Below are 20,682 nucleotides of genomic sequence, written 5' to 3' on the forward strand. Positions count from 1 at the left end.
AAATATTGATGCTTTTTATTATTGTTATTTCTGTCCAAATAAATGTTGAAAATTCTGCTATGTTTTGACTCATTTGCTGGGCTCGGTTTTGACTTCTTTTGGGATTAAACGTAAGCTAGAAATTTTGCTCTGTTTTCCCCATTTGGTGGCTCGGTTTTGGTTGAATTTTAGCTGGAAGTGCTGCTTTTCTTTCTTCCCAATGTATTAGACTCATTTTGGCTCAAAAGTTTATCTGTTGTTAGCTCTCTTTTGCTGGGTTTAGTTGAGCTGAAATCATTTTTTTTATTTTTCATTTTGTTCAATTTGTTAGACTCTTTTTTTTTGGCTGGAACTCTATTTGTTTTGCCCCTCTGTTGGGCTCGGGTTTACCTTTTATGGTTATTTGTTTTGCCCCTTTGATTGGGCTCGTGTGTACCTGCTATGACTATTTTTGTTGCCCCTTCTGTTGGGCCCGGTTTATCTGTCATGGTTTTTTCTGTTGCCCTTTCCTGCTGGCCTCGGTTTACCTTTTACGGCTCTCTGTTTTATCCTTCTTGCTGGGCTCGGTTTGCCTGAGCTATTACGATGGTTGCCCTTCTTGCTGGGCTCGGTTTGCCTAACATGTCATTTTGTTTGCCCCTCTTGTTGGGCTCGGTTTGCTTGGAGATTCTCCGGATAACATTCCTCATGGAATTGTTGTTGATAACCAAGTTTGTCATAAAAAAAAAATGATTTTAATATGTGCTTCTATGTGGGAATGCTTGATATAAGCAGACCAACTCACTATCATGTCTTATTTAATGAAAATGATTTCAGTTCGGATGATTTACAAGTCACTCTCTTATGTATATCAAAAGAACATAATAACAATATATGTGGTGGCTTTCCCTTGTTGCCCCTACGCGTGAGCTTATATTGGGGGTTTGGTTCTACTTTTTCTTATCTTTACTCGTGGGCTTGTTATGTGGTTTTGGTTGTGTCTTTTCTTGGCCTTACTCGTGAACCCCTGTCTTCTTTCTTATCCCTACCCATGAGCCTATTGAAGTTTTATTCGGGCTCATTTTGCCCTCTTGATTTGCTCTGGCCATGAGCACTTATATATTCTTTAAATTGGTGTTACACTTATCTAATGTGAGAAGATTTATATAGATCTCTACTATAAATTCAAATCACGTGCGTTAATATTGATGTGGCTATATAAAGACTCTAACCACTCTTAGCACTTGTTCTATCTCAATTACATCATCTGAAATTGTCTTGTTTAGCGCTTTTGATTTTGATAAATCAAAAACTGATAAGAAAAAAAAACTCAACTTGTAGAAATTAAATTCAATTGTGAGTTGAATTTATGTGTTTCTCATTCCCCATTAAGTTTCTCATATCATTTCAATTATTTATTACCATTTAGGTGCAAATTTTGTAATTTCATATTTGCATTTAAATAAATTAAGATCTTAAAAAAATTAGTGATTTGCGATCCATAAATCTTCAATTTTCTTTACATAAAATCATACTTATGATGTGTTAATTGCATTAGAAAATCATAATCTAGTGTAATCATGCATCACTCAATACAGATTCAGATACACACTTAGAAATAATTGAGTAAAAATGACAAGAATACCTTGGTGTATTAATCAGCTCAGCTAAACTTCAAATTGCAGTTTGGAACCTTAGCTTGACAGTTTCATAACTTGGTACGCAGTCAACTGCAGGAATAAATACAAATATATTAGGAAAATTTACACACGTACCATACAATTATTACGTATTTACGTATCTAACACACAAATTTTGATATTTACACCTATAACACCTCGCTGTTATTAACCTGTGCATTAAAAGGTGTATTTCACTTCTAAAAAAGTATGTAAATGCACAAAACATGTAAATGTTTAGGTGTTAGATATGTAAATACCCAAAAAAATTATAGAAAGACAACCAGAACAAGGCAAAGCAAAGAAAAGACTTACCATCTCCCAGGCAAGCCATGGTAAGGGGTGAAGAAACCATCTTCTGAGCTAAATTGGATAAGTCATCTAAAGTAAGTTCATCCAAACATCTTAGAAAATGCTCCACTGGTTTCCTAAGAAACAGAACTAGAAATTCAAGCAACCAAAACAGTAGATGATATTGATGAGCAGGAAACTTCAAGCTACCTGGATCCATAAGTCAATATTTGCCTTCCAATATCCTCAGCAACAATAGACTGAATAGGGGAAAAAAAAAAGGGAAATTTACATAGGCAGCACACACTTCTCATGTATTTACAAATCTCACACCGAAACTATAATGTTTACGTATATCGCACTTTGGCGCTTTAAACCTATGCATGAAAATGTGTATTTCACCTTTAAAAAGCGGTAATAGCGCTATTTTTGATGCGTTGAAGATTTTAAGTGTTGTGTGTAAATATGAAAAGTTTAGGTGTGAGATGTAAATACATTAAAATTGTATGCATTGTATGTAAATGGCCCCTCAAAAAAAAAAATTTAATAAAAAAAGATCACTATAAGGGCCTTTAGAAAACTTAGTTGATAGAAAAGAAGGTTATGTAAATCTGTAAATACTCTAGACTCCAGATTCATCAAAATGGCTGATCTGGTAGCATTTTTCGCCCGGTCCAGCTCGACCTGAGTAACTGTGACCAGTGACGATTTATTAACGTATTTTTCTCAAAACCATCAGTTTCCTAAAAAAAAACAATGTTTATATAAAAAATTGAAGATGTACCTTGGCCAGGGGTTGCAATTGATTGCAACTCAGCCACAGCCACATCAACAGCTTTTGCCACAAAATCTGATCCCTGTATCAACAGAAACTCAGTCTCACAAAAGTTCTAATAAATGAAAAGAAAAAAAAAAGTTTTATATACATACCACTCAATTCTAACGTATTTACATATCAACATCTAAAATTAAATTTGTACATATGCAAGGAAATATTTATTTCGCTTTTAAAAGTTGAAAACAGTGGTAATTTTGAAAGATTTGGGTGGTAGAAATGTAAAAAATAATATTTAGGCGTTAGATATGTAAATATATTAAAATTGGGTATGTATGTAAATATCCCAAGAAAAAAAAAAGTACAATCTGCCATTCAAGAAGCTCAGATTTGCATTTTCATGACTAGGGTTGTAGAAGAGCCGAACACGAGCAAGCTCAGGCTCAGCTAGTTAATAATTTTGAAAGATTTGGGTGGTAGAAATGTAAAAAATAATATTTAGATGTTAGATATGTAAATATATTAAAATTGGGTATGTATGTAAATATCCCAAGAAAAAAAAATGCATAATCTGCCATTCAAGAAGCTCAGATTTGCATTTTCATGACTAGGGTTGTAGAAGAGCCGAACACGAGCAAGCTCAGGCTCAGCTAGTTAAAAAATATAACTGTTCGTGTTCAACTCGTTTATATTTTGAACACAAAAAATGTGTTCACGTTCGGCTCGTTTGCTTAATGAGCCGAACACGAGCTATTCACAAACAAAGAGTCACTTTGACAATCCTAGTCATGCGGTTGTAGGATGTTAAGGGTTGGAACACGAGCATGTTAAGAAGTTACAACAGATGTAGAGCTAAGAAACATTATTAGCATAGGAAAGCCTCAAACCATGTTCTTTTATTGCCTTTCTTTACATTGTTAATCATCTTTTGTAAACATAGTATTTCGTTGGCATCAATTTGAATCATAAAAAGATTTCATTTCGCATATATCGTATTCATTCTAGAATAATAAAAAAAAATCACTTAAAATTTCTTCTTCAACTAGATCAATAGTTGTAAATCTGGAATAGATTTCCTTGTAGCACAACTTAGCCATACAAGAGAATGAGCCTACTGACTTTGGGACTAAAGACCGCAAAGTTCAAGCGCCTACTGCTTGTAGGAGAGTTAGAACTACCAGCTGAAGAACGATCTGAAAGGATTGTCGCATTGTTTAAAAACGGGAATATGATGAAAAATATTGAAATATTCATTCTCTTATTCTTTTCATAGATTATTTCAAAGGACAAGAAAATTACGGAATTAAATGTATACACAAAAAATCTTCATGGATAGAAGGGTATATTAACAGGCCTTGTGAACCTAGAAAACCAATTTCTCAAAAGCACAATTGTCACGTAGGAGCTATACGGTTGGCTTGACGAACTCACCCGACGCAGTGCTAGTTGTCAGTACCAACTGCCGAGTTGACCTGTCAAACTCACCCGACGAAATGTCAGTTGTTGTGTACCAGTTGCTGGTTTAACTTATCAAATTTACAAGTCGAGTATCCCTCGATGGGTATTGTCGCAAAATAACAAAATGTCAGTTGTTGTGTACCAGTTGCTTCTAGGAACAAGTTTGTTCAGTGAGTTTTCTATATATTTTTTTCTGTTTCTAGAAACAAATTAATGTATTTTTTAAATACTAAAAAAAATTTTAGGTATTTTGAATGTTTATAAAAACAATCAAATCTAAATCAAATAAACCGGGCAAGTTTTGTTTCAAATCAAAATATTAGCAAAACAAAATAAAAATAAAAATGATAAACAATAATGATCCCAAACGGCACCTACGATTTTAACCTTCGTTCCGTTTAAGAATTACATCAGAAATTACCATTTGCAAGTTTAACTCATGATATCCTTTATAGGCAACTTCAAGTGCTTAAATGAAACAAAGCACAAGATCGCCTACATCAGTAGTTAGCATTCATCTCAAAACAAAATTTAACTCTCCATAAATTTCTTCTTTACATCACTCATAGATCCCTCTTTGTTGACAAAGTTGATTCAAAATTATCATTCTATTCAAGAATCGAAAGCTTTGTATGTATGTGCTTAATATTAAGGAAGTTTTAAAAGCATGCCACTCAATTCCTATATATTTACATATCTAACACCAAAGCTTCAATTTTTACAAGCTTTGTATGTATGTGCTTAATATTACGGTTGTATGAATATTCAACTTGGAATGGGAGGGACATAATAATTAAGCTTTCATTTACTACGAGGCTATGAATGGGCATAAAAGCACATTGACAAACTTGTATAGATGATTCCAAGTATGTCATACCTACCCAAATTTTGCAGAAGTAACTTTTTCATGTTATTGAAAGATAACCTTCTCTACGACTTCCATTTCAGAGACAGCATAGCTGGTAAGTTCAAATATAGACACTCCAAAATGTGGAACAGCCTATCAAAGATGAAACCGTTATTTATCCAAGATAGACATTTTCTTTCATAACAGAAACCGCCATCAGAAAAAAATAATTTTTTTCCTCAAAAATAATTAAATATACATGTTTCAACATGGTACTTTTCAGTAACAGAAATCTTTTTTTTTTTCAGCTAAATGTAGCTATTTTTCAGAGGAAGACGAACTCTGAATAAACTGTACAATCGAATCACATCTAAGAGAGCATAAAGATTATCATCACCAAGAAATGGTTCATTTTTCACTAATAAATAGATGGGAATTTGACATACATACAACAAAATTCTTATTAAATACCTAACACCTAAAGTTTGATCTTTACATTTATAACATTTTGGTGTTATAAACCTTTGAATGAAAAGGTGTATTTAATTTTTAAAAAGTTAGTAATAGTGGTGTTTTAAATATGAGTTGAAGTTTTGAGTGATATTGCATGTAAATATCAAAATTTAGGTGTTAGAGAAGATATAAGAATTCTATGGTATGTATGTAAATGTCCATAAATAAATTATACATGGGATATTTCTTACCGTGGTTGAAAAAATTCCAAAAAGACCGGTGTCATTGAACATGCTACTAAAGGCAGAAAAAGAATGCACTTGTTGATACTTGTTGAGAACACGAAGGTCTGCAGTCAATTGAGTATACTTTTGCTTCAATTAAAGGAAAAAAACAATTCTCAACAGAAGATATAAGTTCAAAAAACAAAAAAAAGGTTGACAAAAAGTTGCTTAAATTAAAATATAAAAAAAAACCATATTTTATAGAACCAATATTTTACTTCTGAATAACAATATCATATCCATTTTAGCTGGGACCCAGACAAGAAAGCTAGTTTCAATGCTACTAGTGCTTCATCAGCTTTTGTACCCAATTTGATTTCTTTAATTCATTTAGTTTAGAACATTACTAATTTTTTAAAAGAATCAAGTATTTTATATGAACAAATTACACGTCCATATGCATAAAAAATACATTTCATTCAGAAGACTTATTATCAAAGCTAAAATCAGTAAAGCTAACGATATTCTCAATGTCGCCAGTTAGAGCTGTTTAAAATCAAGTCTCTTCATAGAATTTTGGAGATATTGTATACCATTGTGTTGAGAAATTAAAAGGTTGATTTGGGTGGTGATTTTTTAATGATTTATCATTAAGTTCTAAGCAAAGATTAGATGCTTTAACTCGAATAAAGTTACAACATTATTACTATCATAAACAATGCTAGCCTTATCCCAAGTACTTGACGTTTCACCTTATGAGTCTCAACATTCTTCATTCAAACATGTAGAGTACTGCTTCAGGTTTTAAATATATTTTGCATAAATATTTTTGCACAATTTCTGTCCGAGTAATTTGTAATTTATCCCCTTTCTATCATAATTTTTCCATATTAGTTTTTATCATTCATCCTATCAGTGCATCTCCTACCATTTGTTCTACATGCCCAGACCAGCCAAATCTATGCTTTACTTGATTAGCCTCCATGGATGCTTCACCTCCTATAGACCCTCCCATATAATTATTGTTCAATCCAACCTTCCTAATTTTGTCATCATTCATTTCTGCTAAATGCAGCTTGGTTATAACTAAAGGAAATTTACATATGTACCACACAATTCTTATGCATTTACACATCTAACACCTAAAGTTTGAGTTTGATATTTATGATATTTACATTTATAACATCATGGTATTAAAAATCTATGTATGAAAAGATGTAATCCACTTTTAAAAAGTTAATAGTGATTGATGTATTATTGATGTGATGTAAAAGATTTAAGTGTGATATTTGTAAATACGAAAGTTTAGGTCTCGGATATGTAAATACATAAAAATTGTAAGATATGTCTGTAAATGCCCCAATTACTTACAATGACTTTCTTATCACCCATGAGGGTAACAACCGTTGAGGAAATAGGGCCATAAAGAATTCATGGAAACCATATGAACAATATCAAAGAGCAAAGTTTAGTTATAGGATGTGCAAATATAGTTAAATAATTCTCTTAAGCTATTGTTTCAGAAAAATTGGGCAAAAAAAAAAAAATAATAAGCAATCAAGCGGAATTCTCTCTTTATAAAGAAGATAAAACACAACTTGTAAATAGCATTCCTATCTTAAATGCTAAATTAACGATTCTGACTACTTGGGAATAAAAATAATACTGAAGTCATTAAATGGTTTAGCTTTTACTTTTTGCCCACATCATTCTTCCCCATTTAGGACTTTAAGAACAGGAACACTAGTTCCCACCAAAAAAAAAAAAAAAGAACATGAATGTTATTTTTATCTTAATGTTAGATAACTTGCCCCCATTACATATAGTGTTTTATTTTAGTGAGATAAATTGTAGGCCTTAAGGCATTTTGAGGTGTAAGCCTCAAAATTAAACAATTAAATAAATTTATAATATGAACAATAAAATATTTGCGAACAATCTGGCTTAAGATTCAATAATAAGTGACATCATAAAAAGTTGAGCTTAGTTTTATCTCAATAAAATATTTGCAAGTAGTATAAGAGTGTCAAAACAAAAATCCAAAAACATCATATAAGCATTCAATAATAAGCAAGAAGTCTTAAGATAAACATGAAAACAAAAACAAAATTAAAAAATTAAAAAAAACATGTCCTAAAATAAACTAGTTAAATTAGGACTTCAAATATAAGTAATATCATTTACAGTGTCTTCATTAGAATCATCATCATGGTCGATTGCCTTATTGCCTTCCTCACTCTCACTTAAATCAACATCCACTCAATCTGTCTTCTTAAATACCAATTCTCTTCTTCTCTAAGCAACAAAATCCAATAAGAATAATATATAAAATAATGCCTATACTTGTTCTTATTCCTTATTTCATCAACAAAGTCAACATGGAGCTTGCTCTATTGATTGCAATGGTAGAACTCCATTTTCATCATCCACAAATAATTTATCATCCAAGGGCAAATTATTAATAACCAAGTGAATAGGGCTGTAAACAGGACGAGCTAGAGCGAGTTTAGGCTTGGCTCGTGTTCGGCTCATTCGAAATAGCTCGTGTTCGAAATTGGCTCGTGAACAATGTGTTCGTGTTTGGCTCGATTTAAATATTCGTGTTCATGTTCGGCTCATGTTTGACTCGAAATTGGCTCAGAAAAATCAAATTGAAAAAAATAGATATAGTGTGAGATTCGAACCTGGACCAAATATATATAAAAAAAGGTACTAATCACATTATCACACGAGATGTTATGATTTAAGTTATGATTTAAATTTAGATACAAATATATATAATATATTATTATATAAATAATATATGTAATATATTATTATATAAATAATTATATATTTTTTAAATTTTGAGCTAAAACGAGCCGAACAAGAACGAACAAAGAGTTGTTTATGTTCGGCTCGTTTATAATTCGATCTTTAAAAACTTGTTCGTGTTCGACTCGTTTACTTAACGAATGAGCCGAACACGAGATGTTCGCGAACAACGAGTTTTTTTTGACAGCCTACAAGCGACATTCATCATCCTCTAAAACTTTCGTGCAAACCCTAAAGTAAGCACACCTCATTACATGAGCTTTAAGGCCAATTGAAGTAAATGCTATCTTCTCCAACTTTGACATGCAAGCGTCACGGCAAATTACATATGCCTCACCCAAAGGAGTGTGTTAAAGCACGCCTCAAATTGTGTAATTTACCCAGAGTTGAGAAAAAAAATTCAATCTTCATATTTTTTATTTTTTTAGCTCATTTCTTAATTATTATTATTCTTATTTTATATAAATAAATATATATATATATATATATATATATATAGATATAGATATATATAAAATAAGAAGATTGAAATTACATATTTTTGTATTACATAATTTCGTACATCTAAAATAAGCATATCTTAGAAAGCCTAGAGTCTAAGAAGTCCTACATCAGCAATAGCATAATTTTACATCAACCTTAGGAAGCCTAATGTCACCTTCATTATAAACTACAACTTAGCCTTGATATTTCAATTTAGAAATAAATTCTTTTATGTGAAGCCAATAGGTTAGTTTTACATCTCCATTAAGAAATATTGACTTTTGTAAGGCTGTGTAGGCTCCATAGTCAACCAATCTTAACCCAAATTAAAGCCAAGGTTTTAAAAATCGGACACCGGCAAGTCTGACCAGTTCAACCAAAAACCAATCCTCTGACCAATTCAAAATTCAATCCTACCACAAAACTGCTTCTGCACAGAACCTGGCAAGACTGAATCAATCTAATTTTTTATGAATTGCCAATTCTAATATTGATCGATTTTTTGCCATTTGATTTTGATCTGAGAAACATAAATTAAAAAACTAATAATTAAAATATCATGTCCCAAAATTCTAATTTAGACTGATATTCATATATTAAAAATATGTAAGAGTGAAGCATCTTAAATTAGAACATTGTATATTGAATTTATCAATTCACACCCTAATTTAGCCTCTAATGAACTGCTGAATTTGAATCACTCAATCCAGTAAACCAGCCCAATTTTCAAAATGTTGCTTAGAGCTATTCAATCCATTCTCAAGTATAGCCAAAAGATGGCTCTACCAAATCTCAATTCAAGAAAAAGCCAATTGATTAATTTTGATTTAAGCAAAAACCAAGCAGAAAATCAACAAATAATTTTCCTTGATAATTCAACCAAGGGGATCATAACATAAAATTGAAATATTGTTGAAGAAACAATAATTTCCCAGCCATAAAGTTCAAACAAGGCAACTATAGCACAGAGAAAAAAATAAAAGCGGGACAAAAAAAAAGAAATTTATACAAAGCCAGCGATAAAAGCCATACATAACCGAGAATGCATCCCTTTCCCAGGACCACCGGCAGAGAATGAGCCACCACCACCCATCAAAGTCTGTCAAAAATAAGCACCATGATACAAAAACCATCGAAAATCTGAAAAGTAAAACTGCAGTTAGGGAAAAATGAAAGCAGTTTTGGTTGTAATATGGCACGGAATGAGTTGAAATTTCACCAATGAAAAGAACAAAAGTAAATTGTACAACGTTCAAAGAAGCATCTTTTGATCTAAGAATTGTATGGCACAATACACAAAGCAATTATATGACTAATGAAATCTGTATTTGAAAAAAAGGCCTAATAGGGGAACTCAAATTTCATAAATTTTAATATCCACAAGTTATATGCCCATGAAAGAAAACAATTTTAGCAGCTTAAGAAAAGCACTCAGATCAAAGGAAAAATATAAGAAAGCTATAGGGAAGGTAAGAACATGTACAACAGCTGTAGCAAATGAAAGCATATAGGGACTATAATGGAAGAATTAAGATGAAACAAAATGAGAAAAAAATTACGGTAAATGTCGAATGGAAAAAGGTAAGATAACCTTATATAAACACCAAGTTTGCAAATTTACACACGTAGCACACAATTCTTATTTATTTACATATCTCACACCTAAACTTTCATATTTACATACATAGCACTTTGGTGCTTTATACCTACGAATGAAAAGGTGTATTTCACTTTTAAGAATTAGCTGTAGATAGGGTTGTAAACGTCCGAGCATGAGCAAGCTTAGGCTTGGCTCGTGTTCGGCTCGTTCGAACGTGTTCGTGTTCGAAATCGACTCGTGTTCGAAATCGGCTCGTGTTCAAAACCGGCTCGTGAACATTGTGTTCGTGTTCGACTTGAAATTGGCTCGTCAAACTTAAACAAAAATAAATAAATGTAAAGTGTTGGATTCGAAGAAGCGTTGGATTCAAACCTGGACCAAATGAATGCAAAAAAATGTGCATAACCACATTACCAAACGAACATTTATGTTTTAAACTTAGATATAAATATATATAATATATTATTATATAAATAATCTATGTAATATATTATTATATAAATAATTATATATATATTTTTTATTTCGAGCTAAAACGAGCCGAACACGAGTGAACAAAGCGTTGTTCGTGTTCTACTCGTTTATAATTCGAGCTTTTAAACACTCGTTCGTGTTCGGCTCGTTTATTTAACGAACAAACCGAACACGAGCTGTTCGCGAACAACGAGCTTTTTTTTCAAATACGAGCTGTTCGCGAACAACGAGCTTTTTTTACAGCCCTAGTTGTAGGTCAATTTTTTATGTGATATCAAAATAAAATCTGAAAGGCATTTATGTAAATATGAAATTTTAGGTGTGAGATATGTAAATACACAAGAATTGTGTACAATGTATGTAAATGCCCCCTAAAAAAAGTAGAGATTTTTCAAAGAAATCAATTATGAAACTCAATTGCTCTGAAACCTGCAAAACAGTCAGCGCCGTTGCATTTTTGTCATCATGCCAGCCACCTGGAACCTCGAATGCGATCGCCACATGAGTTCGCTGCCAACAAAAGATCGGTAAGATTCCGCTAACAGAAAAATTTGGTACAACGAGATTTATCATGAAGGGAAATTTACATGCATACCACATGGTTCTTTTGTATTTCCATACCTAACACCTAAACATTCACATTTACATGCAATAATAACACTATTAACATCACATCAAAAACGGCACCATCAGTCTTTTTAAAAATGAAATATACCTTTCTTTTTCATGCATAGGTTTATGAAACCAAAGTGTTATAAGTGTAAATAGTATACTTTGGATGTTAGATATGTAAATACATAGGAATAATGCGGTATGTATGTAAATGCCCCTATCCTCAATGGCATAATTCCACGGTACCTCAAAATCATGCCTGAATCTAGCCTCTCCACCATTATAGCTAGATTTTGGCAAAGAAACAGGGAGGCCGCCCTTTAAGTCATACAAAAGAGGTTCTGCAATGGCCAACAAATGTTCATGTTCCACCCCAAATGCCGCCAAAACGATTCGATCGGCAGTATAATTTTCCTAAAAAATTAATATTTAAACAGTAGCATTCTGTATAACCATTTTGCAAAATTCAGTTTCAGAATGTGAAATCTTACAAAATAAAATTTCCCTATAACAGATCCATCAAGCCTTTGTAGTGCTGTCTCAGAAGGCATCATTGGATTTCCCAGCGAACCAGAGTAGCCTGTAACATGAAGTGATTCCAGAAGAAACTGTTGTGGATCCTTACCAGTAATTTCATGAATTTCTTTTTTCGCATTCGCCACCTGTTCTTCGACCTCAAAGTCGAGAAAAAGTGGGTTCCTGAGGCAGTCAACAAGTAATTCAACTGCCTCAGGAATGTAAGCCTTTAAAGTGTCGTATATATATGCCATTTGTTCGCGTGACCCAGAAGCTCCTGCATTACCGCCAGTTGCTTCAATGTCGCGCACAATGTGCTTACAGCTTCGATTTTTCGTACTTTTGAAAGCGAGCCTTTCCAAAAGGTGGGTTACACCAATATAGTCCCCTGTCTCATATACAGAACCAGAGTCCACATATATCCCTACGGAAGCAGCAGGACCCTGTCACAAAGTAACAAAATATAGTCGGGGCATTTACATACATAACATCCAATTCTATCTATTTACATATCTAACACCTAAGCTTTGCTTTTTACATTCCTATCACCCAAATCTTTCATGGCGCATCAAAAATACCACCGTTTTAACTTTAAAAAAGTGAAAAACATCTTTTCATGCATGCGTAAGGTGGTCTCTATGAAAAATTTGAAGTTCATGTGTTCAATATGTAAATAACATAACAAGATAAAATTCTACATTTTTCCATACAAGAATTTTAAAGAAAAAAAACACCAAACATCAAAAAATATATACTTAAAATGTGCAATGCAAGCAATGAATCCTAAATTGTGTTGATTCCCGTGATAGCAGTATCAAAGAAGGGGCATTTACATACATACCACACAATTCTTGTGCATATATATAATACCTAAACATTCATATTTACATACATATGTTGACCTCATTTTTAGTGAGGTCTAGTTTTCTTCTTAGGGTTTAGGGTCTAGCCTTAGGAATTTTCATTTGATTATCTTAGAGCCCTTGAGATGGAACCCACCTCATTTTAGAAGTTCAAACCACTTCTTTACTCTTTTGGAGTTCCGCATATGTGTTTCTTCACCTCTAGTACTTAGGAGGTTGAAACCAATATGAATGAACTCAAAAGAAGTCCTCATAAGACCGTTAAGCCCTAGGGTTGCCTCATACACAATTTGCACCTCCACGAGCAAAAATTTTGCAATTCAGACCGTCAACACATTAAATATTGCAATTTACGTCACATACGTCTTTATATGTTGCATAATTAATCGAAACTTAAAAAAAAAATTGAAACTATTGATCGCGAGCCCGAAATTTGGAGAAAACCTAATTTGACATGTTTTTTTACTTAATTGTCGAGGAGGTTGCCCGAACGACCTTGGATGACGAAACGGACTGCACCGGCGCTTACAGAACGTCGAATTCACCTAAGAAGAACACCCATTTTGATATGGTTCCGTGCATAAGCGAATAGTGCGTGAATTGCGAAATTTTAATATTTAAAAAAAAAGCAAATTTCATTTTACCTAAATCCCTAAACCCAAACTCACGCACCCGTAGCTCCCCTTTCTCTCGGCCGCCAACCAAACCCTAATCAGCACCCTTCCATTTCGTGAAATCCGACCGAACCTCCTCCTCGCTGAGCAGCCCTCTCCTCGCGAAGTTTCGGCTTGATGTCCCCTCCCCAGTGCTCTGGTAAGGCTTCCACCTACTCCCTGTCGTGCTCCGGCTTTTTGCTCGCCACTCCCACTCCTGCGTCTCTTGTCACTTCTCGCACGTCGCCTGCAAGTCTCAGCTCACCCCCAGGTAGGTTTGGGTAAGCTCTTCTCCTCTCCTCTGGCTATAACCATTTGGGGAGGTCTTTCGGGTTGGCCGAAATTTGGGGGGGGTGGTTCTTTTCTCTAGGTTGGTTCTTCACTAGATTGCTTAGTGTTTGGTTTTCCTTGCTTCTCTTGAACAGGAAGGCAAGGTGAGTCCTCTCCTTTTTCCTCCCGTTCGCTTCTTACATTTATGTTACTAGCTTATTTTGAGCTTGAGGTCATTCATATACATATTGATTGGTGTTGTGAAAGGGATGAGTAGTTGATGCAGTTTTTATTTTGGTTGGATTGATTAAAGGTGTCGTGACTGATATTGAATGGGCGGGTTTAATTGTTATTCTCATGGGCTGTTGAAGTCGATCCTCTGGCTATGTGAAATGCACGATTTAGGTCCTTTTTCCCTCTTCCTCTTTAGCTGTTAATGTGACATCTATTTTCACGTTGGTAAATCATTAGTCGTGAATTAAGAAGTTTCACAATACTTTGCAATTTTGAATTGCTGGAATGAATATTTCAATTAGAATTATTCCTGTAAAGATGTATATTGCACATTTTCCTGAATATTGTTAAGATTGAAAAGGGGCTTAAATGTTGAGCCAATACTTGCATAAGACTCAAATCCTGACACGATTTGTGTAAAATTTAGCGATTATTCATATGTATAATACATGTTCGTTAGTTGAAATTATGTATAAGGAATTTTGTTTCATCTCCAAGTAGGTATATATCTGGCATATGAAATTCTTGCTTGGATCTCCTTTTGTTCTTTACCGAACCTTACATTCTTCTTCCACCCTTTTCTTTGAGCAATTGGGATTAGTGAGCTTGTGAAATTTTCTTTCCACTGTTTAGTTGAAGTCCACGGCTGGGATGGCTTTCAGTTGATGGATTCTTGCTTGGACTTCGGTTTTAATTGCTGGATAAAACTTCATTTTATTGAAGTTAAAGTTCAAGCTTCTTTTAGTTGCTGGATTCTAGCTTGAGATTTGGCTTTAATTGCTTAATTTATTGAAGCTGGAGTCCACAGCTAAGCTCGCATTCAGTTATTGGATTCTTCTTTTTTAATTGCAGGATTCACTCTTCATTTACGGGAATTAAATTTGATGGCCTGATAGCATTGGTATTAATTTCGATATGCCTATGGGGAGACTTACATACATGCCACCTAATTGCTGGATATTTGCATTGCACATAAAACAAAAAATGGAGATTTACATACATGCCACCCGATTCTTAAATAACTGCATATGAAACATAGGCTTTTATATTTACATAATTACCATCTAGTTCTCATATATATTTACATATATACCGCCGAAATTTCAAATGGTTGTTTTCTAATCTATGTTTGTGTCAATTTGAGAAGATTTAGGGGGGCTTTTATACATTGATTTGGGAACTTTAAGCGCTGATTTTTGGAGGTTTTTATACATCGATTTGGGCACTTTAAGTGTTGATTTTTTGGAGGCATTTATACATTGATTTGGGCACTTTAAGTGCTGATTTCTGGAGTCTTTTACGCACCTTTTGGGACTGATTTGATCATTATTTTAGGCCGATTCACTTGCGGTTTTGCCCCTTGCTTCGCTGATTTTTTTTAGAAGTGGGTTGGCCTCCTTCTACATAGATTTGCTTTTGTTATCTTTTTACTTATCAGATGTTAGCTGATTTTTTTTAGAAGTGGGTCGGCCTCCTTCTACATTGATTTGCTTTTGTTATCTTTTTACTTATCAGATGTTAAGTTAAGAAAATGAGAATTTCTGATTTAATTATTTTGAAAACACTTAAGGATATTTCAAGATTAGTTGGAAAATACTTAATTGAGGGTAAAACATCTTAAATCACTTCAAGCTCAGGTTACTTTCTAGATTTTATGAGCACACTCTAAGTGTAATTCATCTAATTAATTTTCAAATGAATGATGAAACTATGCACTTGACTTTAATTCATAAGTTGATTAAAACACTAAACATGAGGATACACCAAGATGTGATTCATAACTTCCTTAATTAAATCAAGTAGTGAAATTCCCGCCATGATTTAACTTACAGTGAAGTCCGATGCTTCGGGATTTGAGCTTAAGTCTTACACTCAAATTCTCCCGACTATTGAGGACATTTCTAATTTCACATATAAATCACACTCCTAATCCTTTATACGTGACATCGTGTTTTGTTTTACTAATTCGTGTTTTTTTTTTATGATTTTAGAATTTCTTATACCGGATTTTCTAGTAATTTGTTTAAATTTCCTGCAATTTGTTGTTTTGTTATTACATTATTTATTTTAATGCACTTACTAAACTCCTTGGGTAGTGAACAGTAAGACATATGTTAGAAGGTACACCAGACCCTTGAAACCGAACAATAATTATACTTGCAAATACAAAATATAAACTAAACTTGAAGTCACTACAGTTTGGAGCTTGGAACAAGTCTTTGTAGGTAGCACGACAGAGAAGCAGCAGATGGAGGATGACGATCTACAATAACATATATTTTCCTAGTTTAAATAACAAGTTTTAGGACTTCGAGGTGGTATGTCTAGCACGACATAAATCCTCACATTTTCTTTAGACTCTTGCACAATCATGTTGTGCGGCATGAGTCCTAACTCGCTTTAGGCTCTGATATTGTCGTTTGATACAACATAAATCATCCTATCTTCCAAGTCATTTGTATGATCGTATTATACAAATATAAATCCTAAATAATAAAACTGACAGGATGAAACACTAAATAATATCTTCTCAAAATTAAAGTCAAACAAATTGAATAGTTGGGAAGTCATTTGAGGTTCTTCTCAAAATTTATGACATCCCCAACTTTTTCGTTCCTTTGAACCCAAAATAAATTGTTCTTATTTTGAGTCATTCATTCTTGATTTTCCTGTGTCCATCCTTGAAAACTTAAACTTTGAAATTCTTGAAAGCAAAACCACTGATATTAATTGAGAGTATTCTTATGTAACTTTGGTCTTTTAAGATATAATTAACTATAAGGGTTTGTCTCTATAGGGAACTTAAAAACCCAGCTAAACCCTATTTAATCTTCCATATTAAATAGGAGAACTTGTCAACTTATTAAAAAATAATTTCACAGGCCAAACGGATGTCATGAATTCTATAGTTTATTTAATCGAGCATCATCATCAAACAATGTATTCATTCCTCGAGATAGATGCATCGTTTGTGGTATTGCGCTCGATCATTAAACCATTAAATATATGAGATTACATATCTCTCAAATATTTACCATCACAAAAAATACCACCATTAACATCTTTTTCAGAAGTGAAATAAAACTTTTCACCACTATTTTTCTAAAATCATATATATATATATATATATAAAAGTCCTTCCGAAGCGGGCGACGGGATTTCGATTCCGGCGACCGAACATATCTTTCAAATATTTACCATCACAAAAAATACCACCATTAACATCTTTTTCAGAAGTGAAATAAAACTTTTCACGAATAGATTTATGGCATCATGATGTTATAAGCGTAAATATCAAACTTAAGGTGTTAGATATGCATACACATAAGAATTGTGTGTATGTAAATTTCTCAAAATAGAATTTAAGCTTAACGGTAACAGCCATAGGAATCAAAATTTTAAAAAAAACCAAAATAAGAAAACAAAAAACTTCCCTGCAAAATGCTGTGAGGAGAATCAAGCCAATACAATCATTTCCTCAAGCAATGGTGCATAAAATTTTAACATGTAAAGATATTTCTTACCGGGGCATCCTCTGAAGCAATTTTTAAGCCGTTTGGAAGTGTCGTGATCATGGTTGGATTTTGTTCGACAAAGTCGGGAAGACAAGGAGAGAGTTTGATCCCAGGTAAAGGATGAGAAAGAGAAGGAAAGCGGTTTTCATAATTTCCCATTGTGCACAAAAGTGACTCATTTGACAGATATCGAGACACAATTTTAGGGCAATGGATCCGCTTAGGTTGCACACCACCAACTTCAGTTCGATTAAATCCATTTTGGAGAAACTACCAGAAAAAAGAACAGCATGAGAAAATGAAAAAAGAATGTCCCGATCATCAATATGAACTCAAGTTAGTAACATAAGTGACAACTGAAAATGTAAAATATTCTGATAATATAAGTATGAAGAATACATAAGGAAAAAAATTAATAATACCTTGAAAAGAAGAGAATATCCAGTTATGAGTGCATTATTGATACAAATATGCAAATTTCTGATTGATGAAAAAGATAACCATAGATAGATTTACCGGCTATATTTCCTCAAACTGTGAATTTTAAAAGTGCAAAACTCAGCAATATTTACCTGACTCTCCTAGAAAAGCAAATAGATAATCATTTGCTATTTTAAGAAAATATAGAGTCATGGTTTTCTCCAACACAAAAGGGCCTGTGCAACAAACTTGCATCTAGGCTAGGCTGCTCACAAATGCTATTCTAAGCACTAAACCATAGAACTAACTTGCTCATGTAATTTCATAAATCACAAAATCCGGTTATGCTGAACAACAATCAAATTCAAGTATGCCAAGTACTGAAGAACAGTTTCTCGGTGGAATTAGTGCTTACATAAAACACGGCAAATCAAATTAGACCAACATTGACTCGTGAACTAATTGTGCCTCAAATGTAAGACCTTATGAGGCTTTATGATTAAAAGTAAGATTTAATTATCATCTAAAACCATATCTAGGAGTTGTCACAAGCGGTTGTAGCTTTCTGTAAAGATGATCGTAGATTTGTTGGGGGAAAAGCAACTTTGAAAGCTATTGTGAGTATTTAATCTATTTTTATTTTTTAATAGATTAGACAAAGGTTTCTAACAGCTACTACCTTATAACAGATATAGTACTCAAGCCTAGGTTTCTATCACAAAAATTTCTAGAAAACAACAAGAAAGCAATAGCCGAACGCACGCGTGGCAGCTATCTTAATAAAAAAAATTAAATATAGCTTGAGATGATTAATATTTGAAATCCGATTGGCACAATAATTGTTAAATCTTGCAAATTCTATAAATTGCTTGGCTACTTGTAAAAGGATTTCAAATTTGCAATGGGAGAAATCTTTGAATCCATTAAATCCTACCAATTATGGGATTTAACAAATAGTGAGGCCTAAACGGAATGGGATTGATGAAAAACAGGATTTAAAATTCCAAAAATTATTCTTAGAGGCATTTAAGCTAAATCTTACTCAAATCCTTGCATAAAATAGGTTAGCAAGCACCACATTAACTTGGATTAAACAATCAACCACATTCTTCAGAATCCAAAACCTAACAAGTAGCTCAAACTTCAAACTTCATAATATTTGTTCGTTGTCAAGCCATATACCTATAAAAAAGACGCATTTTTGTCCTTCATCTTTATACGTCATAAATAATATTATATCATTATAATATGAAAAAAGAAAAAAAAAAACCTAAGCTTTTCTTCCATGAATAATCTGCAACAAACTTTCAATTACATTATCATCACCTATTTCCAACCTAATGCAACGCTCCCAAAATAAATTCAATAATTTAAGTGGCGCAAAGCAAATTGAAGTTGTTGATTCATATTCCGTTCAAAGATCCATCCAAATATCACTTTATATAATCAATAATTTAACCTCCTGAGCTCCAAAATAAATAAAATAAAAACATCAAACAACTCTCAAACCTCAGCTAAAATCAAAGGGCGCGTTAACGAAGCATGGAAGAAAATGGAAAGTTAGCTGCAAACTGAAAACTCATCGCGAGCCATGAGAAGGTAAGTCGCAAGTGGCACTGTGAACATTTCAAGCCATGGAAAGCTTGCGAGTAAGAACACAAACCTTGCTTAACGGAACCCGATTCCAGAACCTAACCATTCTGTAAACCTGAAATGTCGAAGTCCCTAGTGCTTCAGGTTTTCCGGCGGCCACTCAACAAAGAAAGAGGTGGGCGAGAGGATGGAGACCGATGTTCTCCTCTACGGACGGATGGTTTTCTGCGTTTGGGCCCTTCAACACCACTTGGCCCAACATATTGTTTAACTGGACTCAAAATTTTGACTTAAAGTTGGCCTGTATATTTTTTTTGCGCCTGGTTCGAGTTGAACCCAACACAAAAAAAAATTAATTATACTATTTATTCTTATGTCATTTATTGTCATATATAAATGGAAAAATTTTTCTAACTTGCCCACCGTTATTTGTTAAATGTTAGAAGTATGCTTTTTAATAAAATTTGAGTTGTAAGGTTAAGCAGAGTGGGTTCGAGTTAACAGTGTTTGGGTCTAGTCTGATCCGGGTTGAGCTTTTTGATTCGCTTATTATTTGGGTCGGTTTCAGGTTAACCTCATTCGGATTGGGTCATATTGAGGTGGTATCGAACCCGACCTGCTGACCCGAATTGACATCCCTTAGATTGGATTTTACAACTACTTTTAATCATATTTTGCATCTTAAATTTAATGTAAAATAAAAATAATAATGAATTGTCAGATATTAAGAACTCGCGATCCCTTAAGGTTGATTCATACTTGGATTCAGGTTGGATTTTTTCAAATGTTAGCTTAGTAACTGGGGTCCTATTTAGTGTCATATTGAGTCATTTTTGTCAATACCCCAAGTGGGGTCAGCTACATGATTTTTTTTTTTTTTTCATTGCGTCATATTGAGTGTATATTTTCATTTACTTCTAATAAATTAAGATCGAAGTCTTTCTAGGTCT

At 33.4% G+C, this 20,682-nt stretch overlaps 1 protein-coding gene across 4 annotated transcripts in view; it reads right to left on the reverse strand.

The window, feature by feature from the left end:
* The window catches only part of LOC110019842 (mitochondrial-processing peptidase subunit alpha-like), a 28,333-nt gene extending 8,360 nt beyond the window's left edge, over window positions 1-19,973 (reverse strand). Inside the window, exons 1-12 of one of the 4 annotated variants that reach the window (XM_020717697.1) lie at window positions 19,803-19,973; window positions 17,729-17,989; window positions 12,160-12,627; window positions 11,915-12,082; window positions 11,486-11,566; window positions 10,015-10,081; window positions 5,713-5,810; window positions 2,713-2,785; window positions 2,550-2,620; window positions 2,139-2,188; window positions 1,953-2,065; window positions 1,604-1,688 (exon numbers count right to left, since the gene is read on the reverse strand). In XM_020717697.1, coding sequence (XP_020573356.1) covers window positions 1,633-1,688; window positions 1,953-2,065; window positions 2,139-2,188; window positions 2,550-2,620; window positions 2,713-2,785; window positions 5,713-5,810; window positions 10,015-10,081; window positions 11,486-11,566; window positions 11,915-12,082; window positions 12,160-12,627; window positions 17,729-17,989; window positions 19,803-19,838 — 1,542 coding nt within the window. In that variant the 5' untranslated portion in view covers window positions 19,839-19,973 and the 3' untranslated portion in view covers window positions 1,604-1,632. Of the gene's footprint in view, window positions 1-1,458; window positions 1,689-1,952; window positions 2,066-2,138; window positions 2,457-2,549; window positions 2,621-2,712; window positions 2,786-5,712; window positions 5,811-10,014; window positions 10,082-11,485; window positions 11,567-11,914; window positions 12,083-12,159; window positions 12,628-17,728; window positions 17,990-19,802 lie in introns of those variants that run through there. The other 3 variants (XM_020717696.1, XR_002293485.1, XR_002293486.1) reach the window with 3 other exon arrangements.
* Between the last annotated feature and the right edge of the window lie 709 nt (window positions 19,974-20,682).

This window comes from Phalaenopsis equestris, unplaced genomic scaffold (assembly GCF_001263595.1).
Source record: "Phalaenopsis equestris unplaced genomic scaffold, ASM126359v1 Scaffold000084, whole genome shotgun sequence".
NCBI lineage: Eukaryota > Viridiplantae > Streptophyta > Magnoliopsida > Asparagales > Orchidaceae > Phalaenopsis > Phalaenopsis equestris.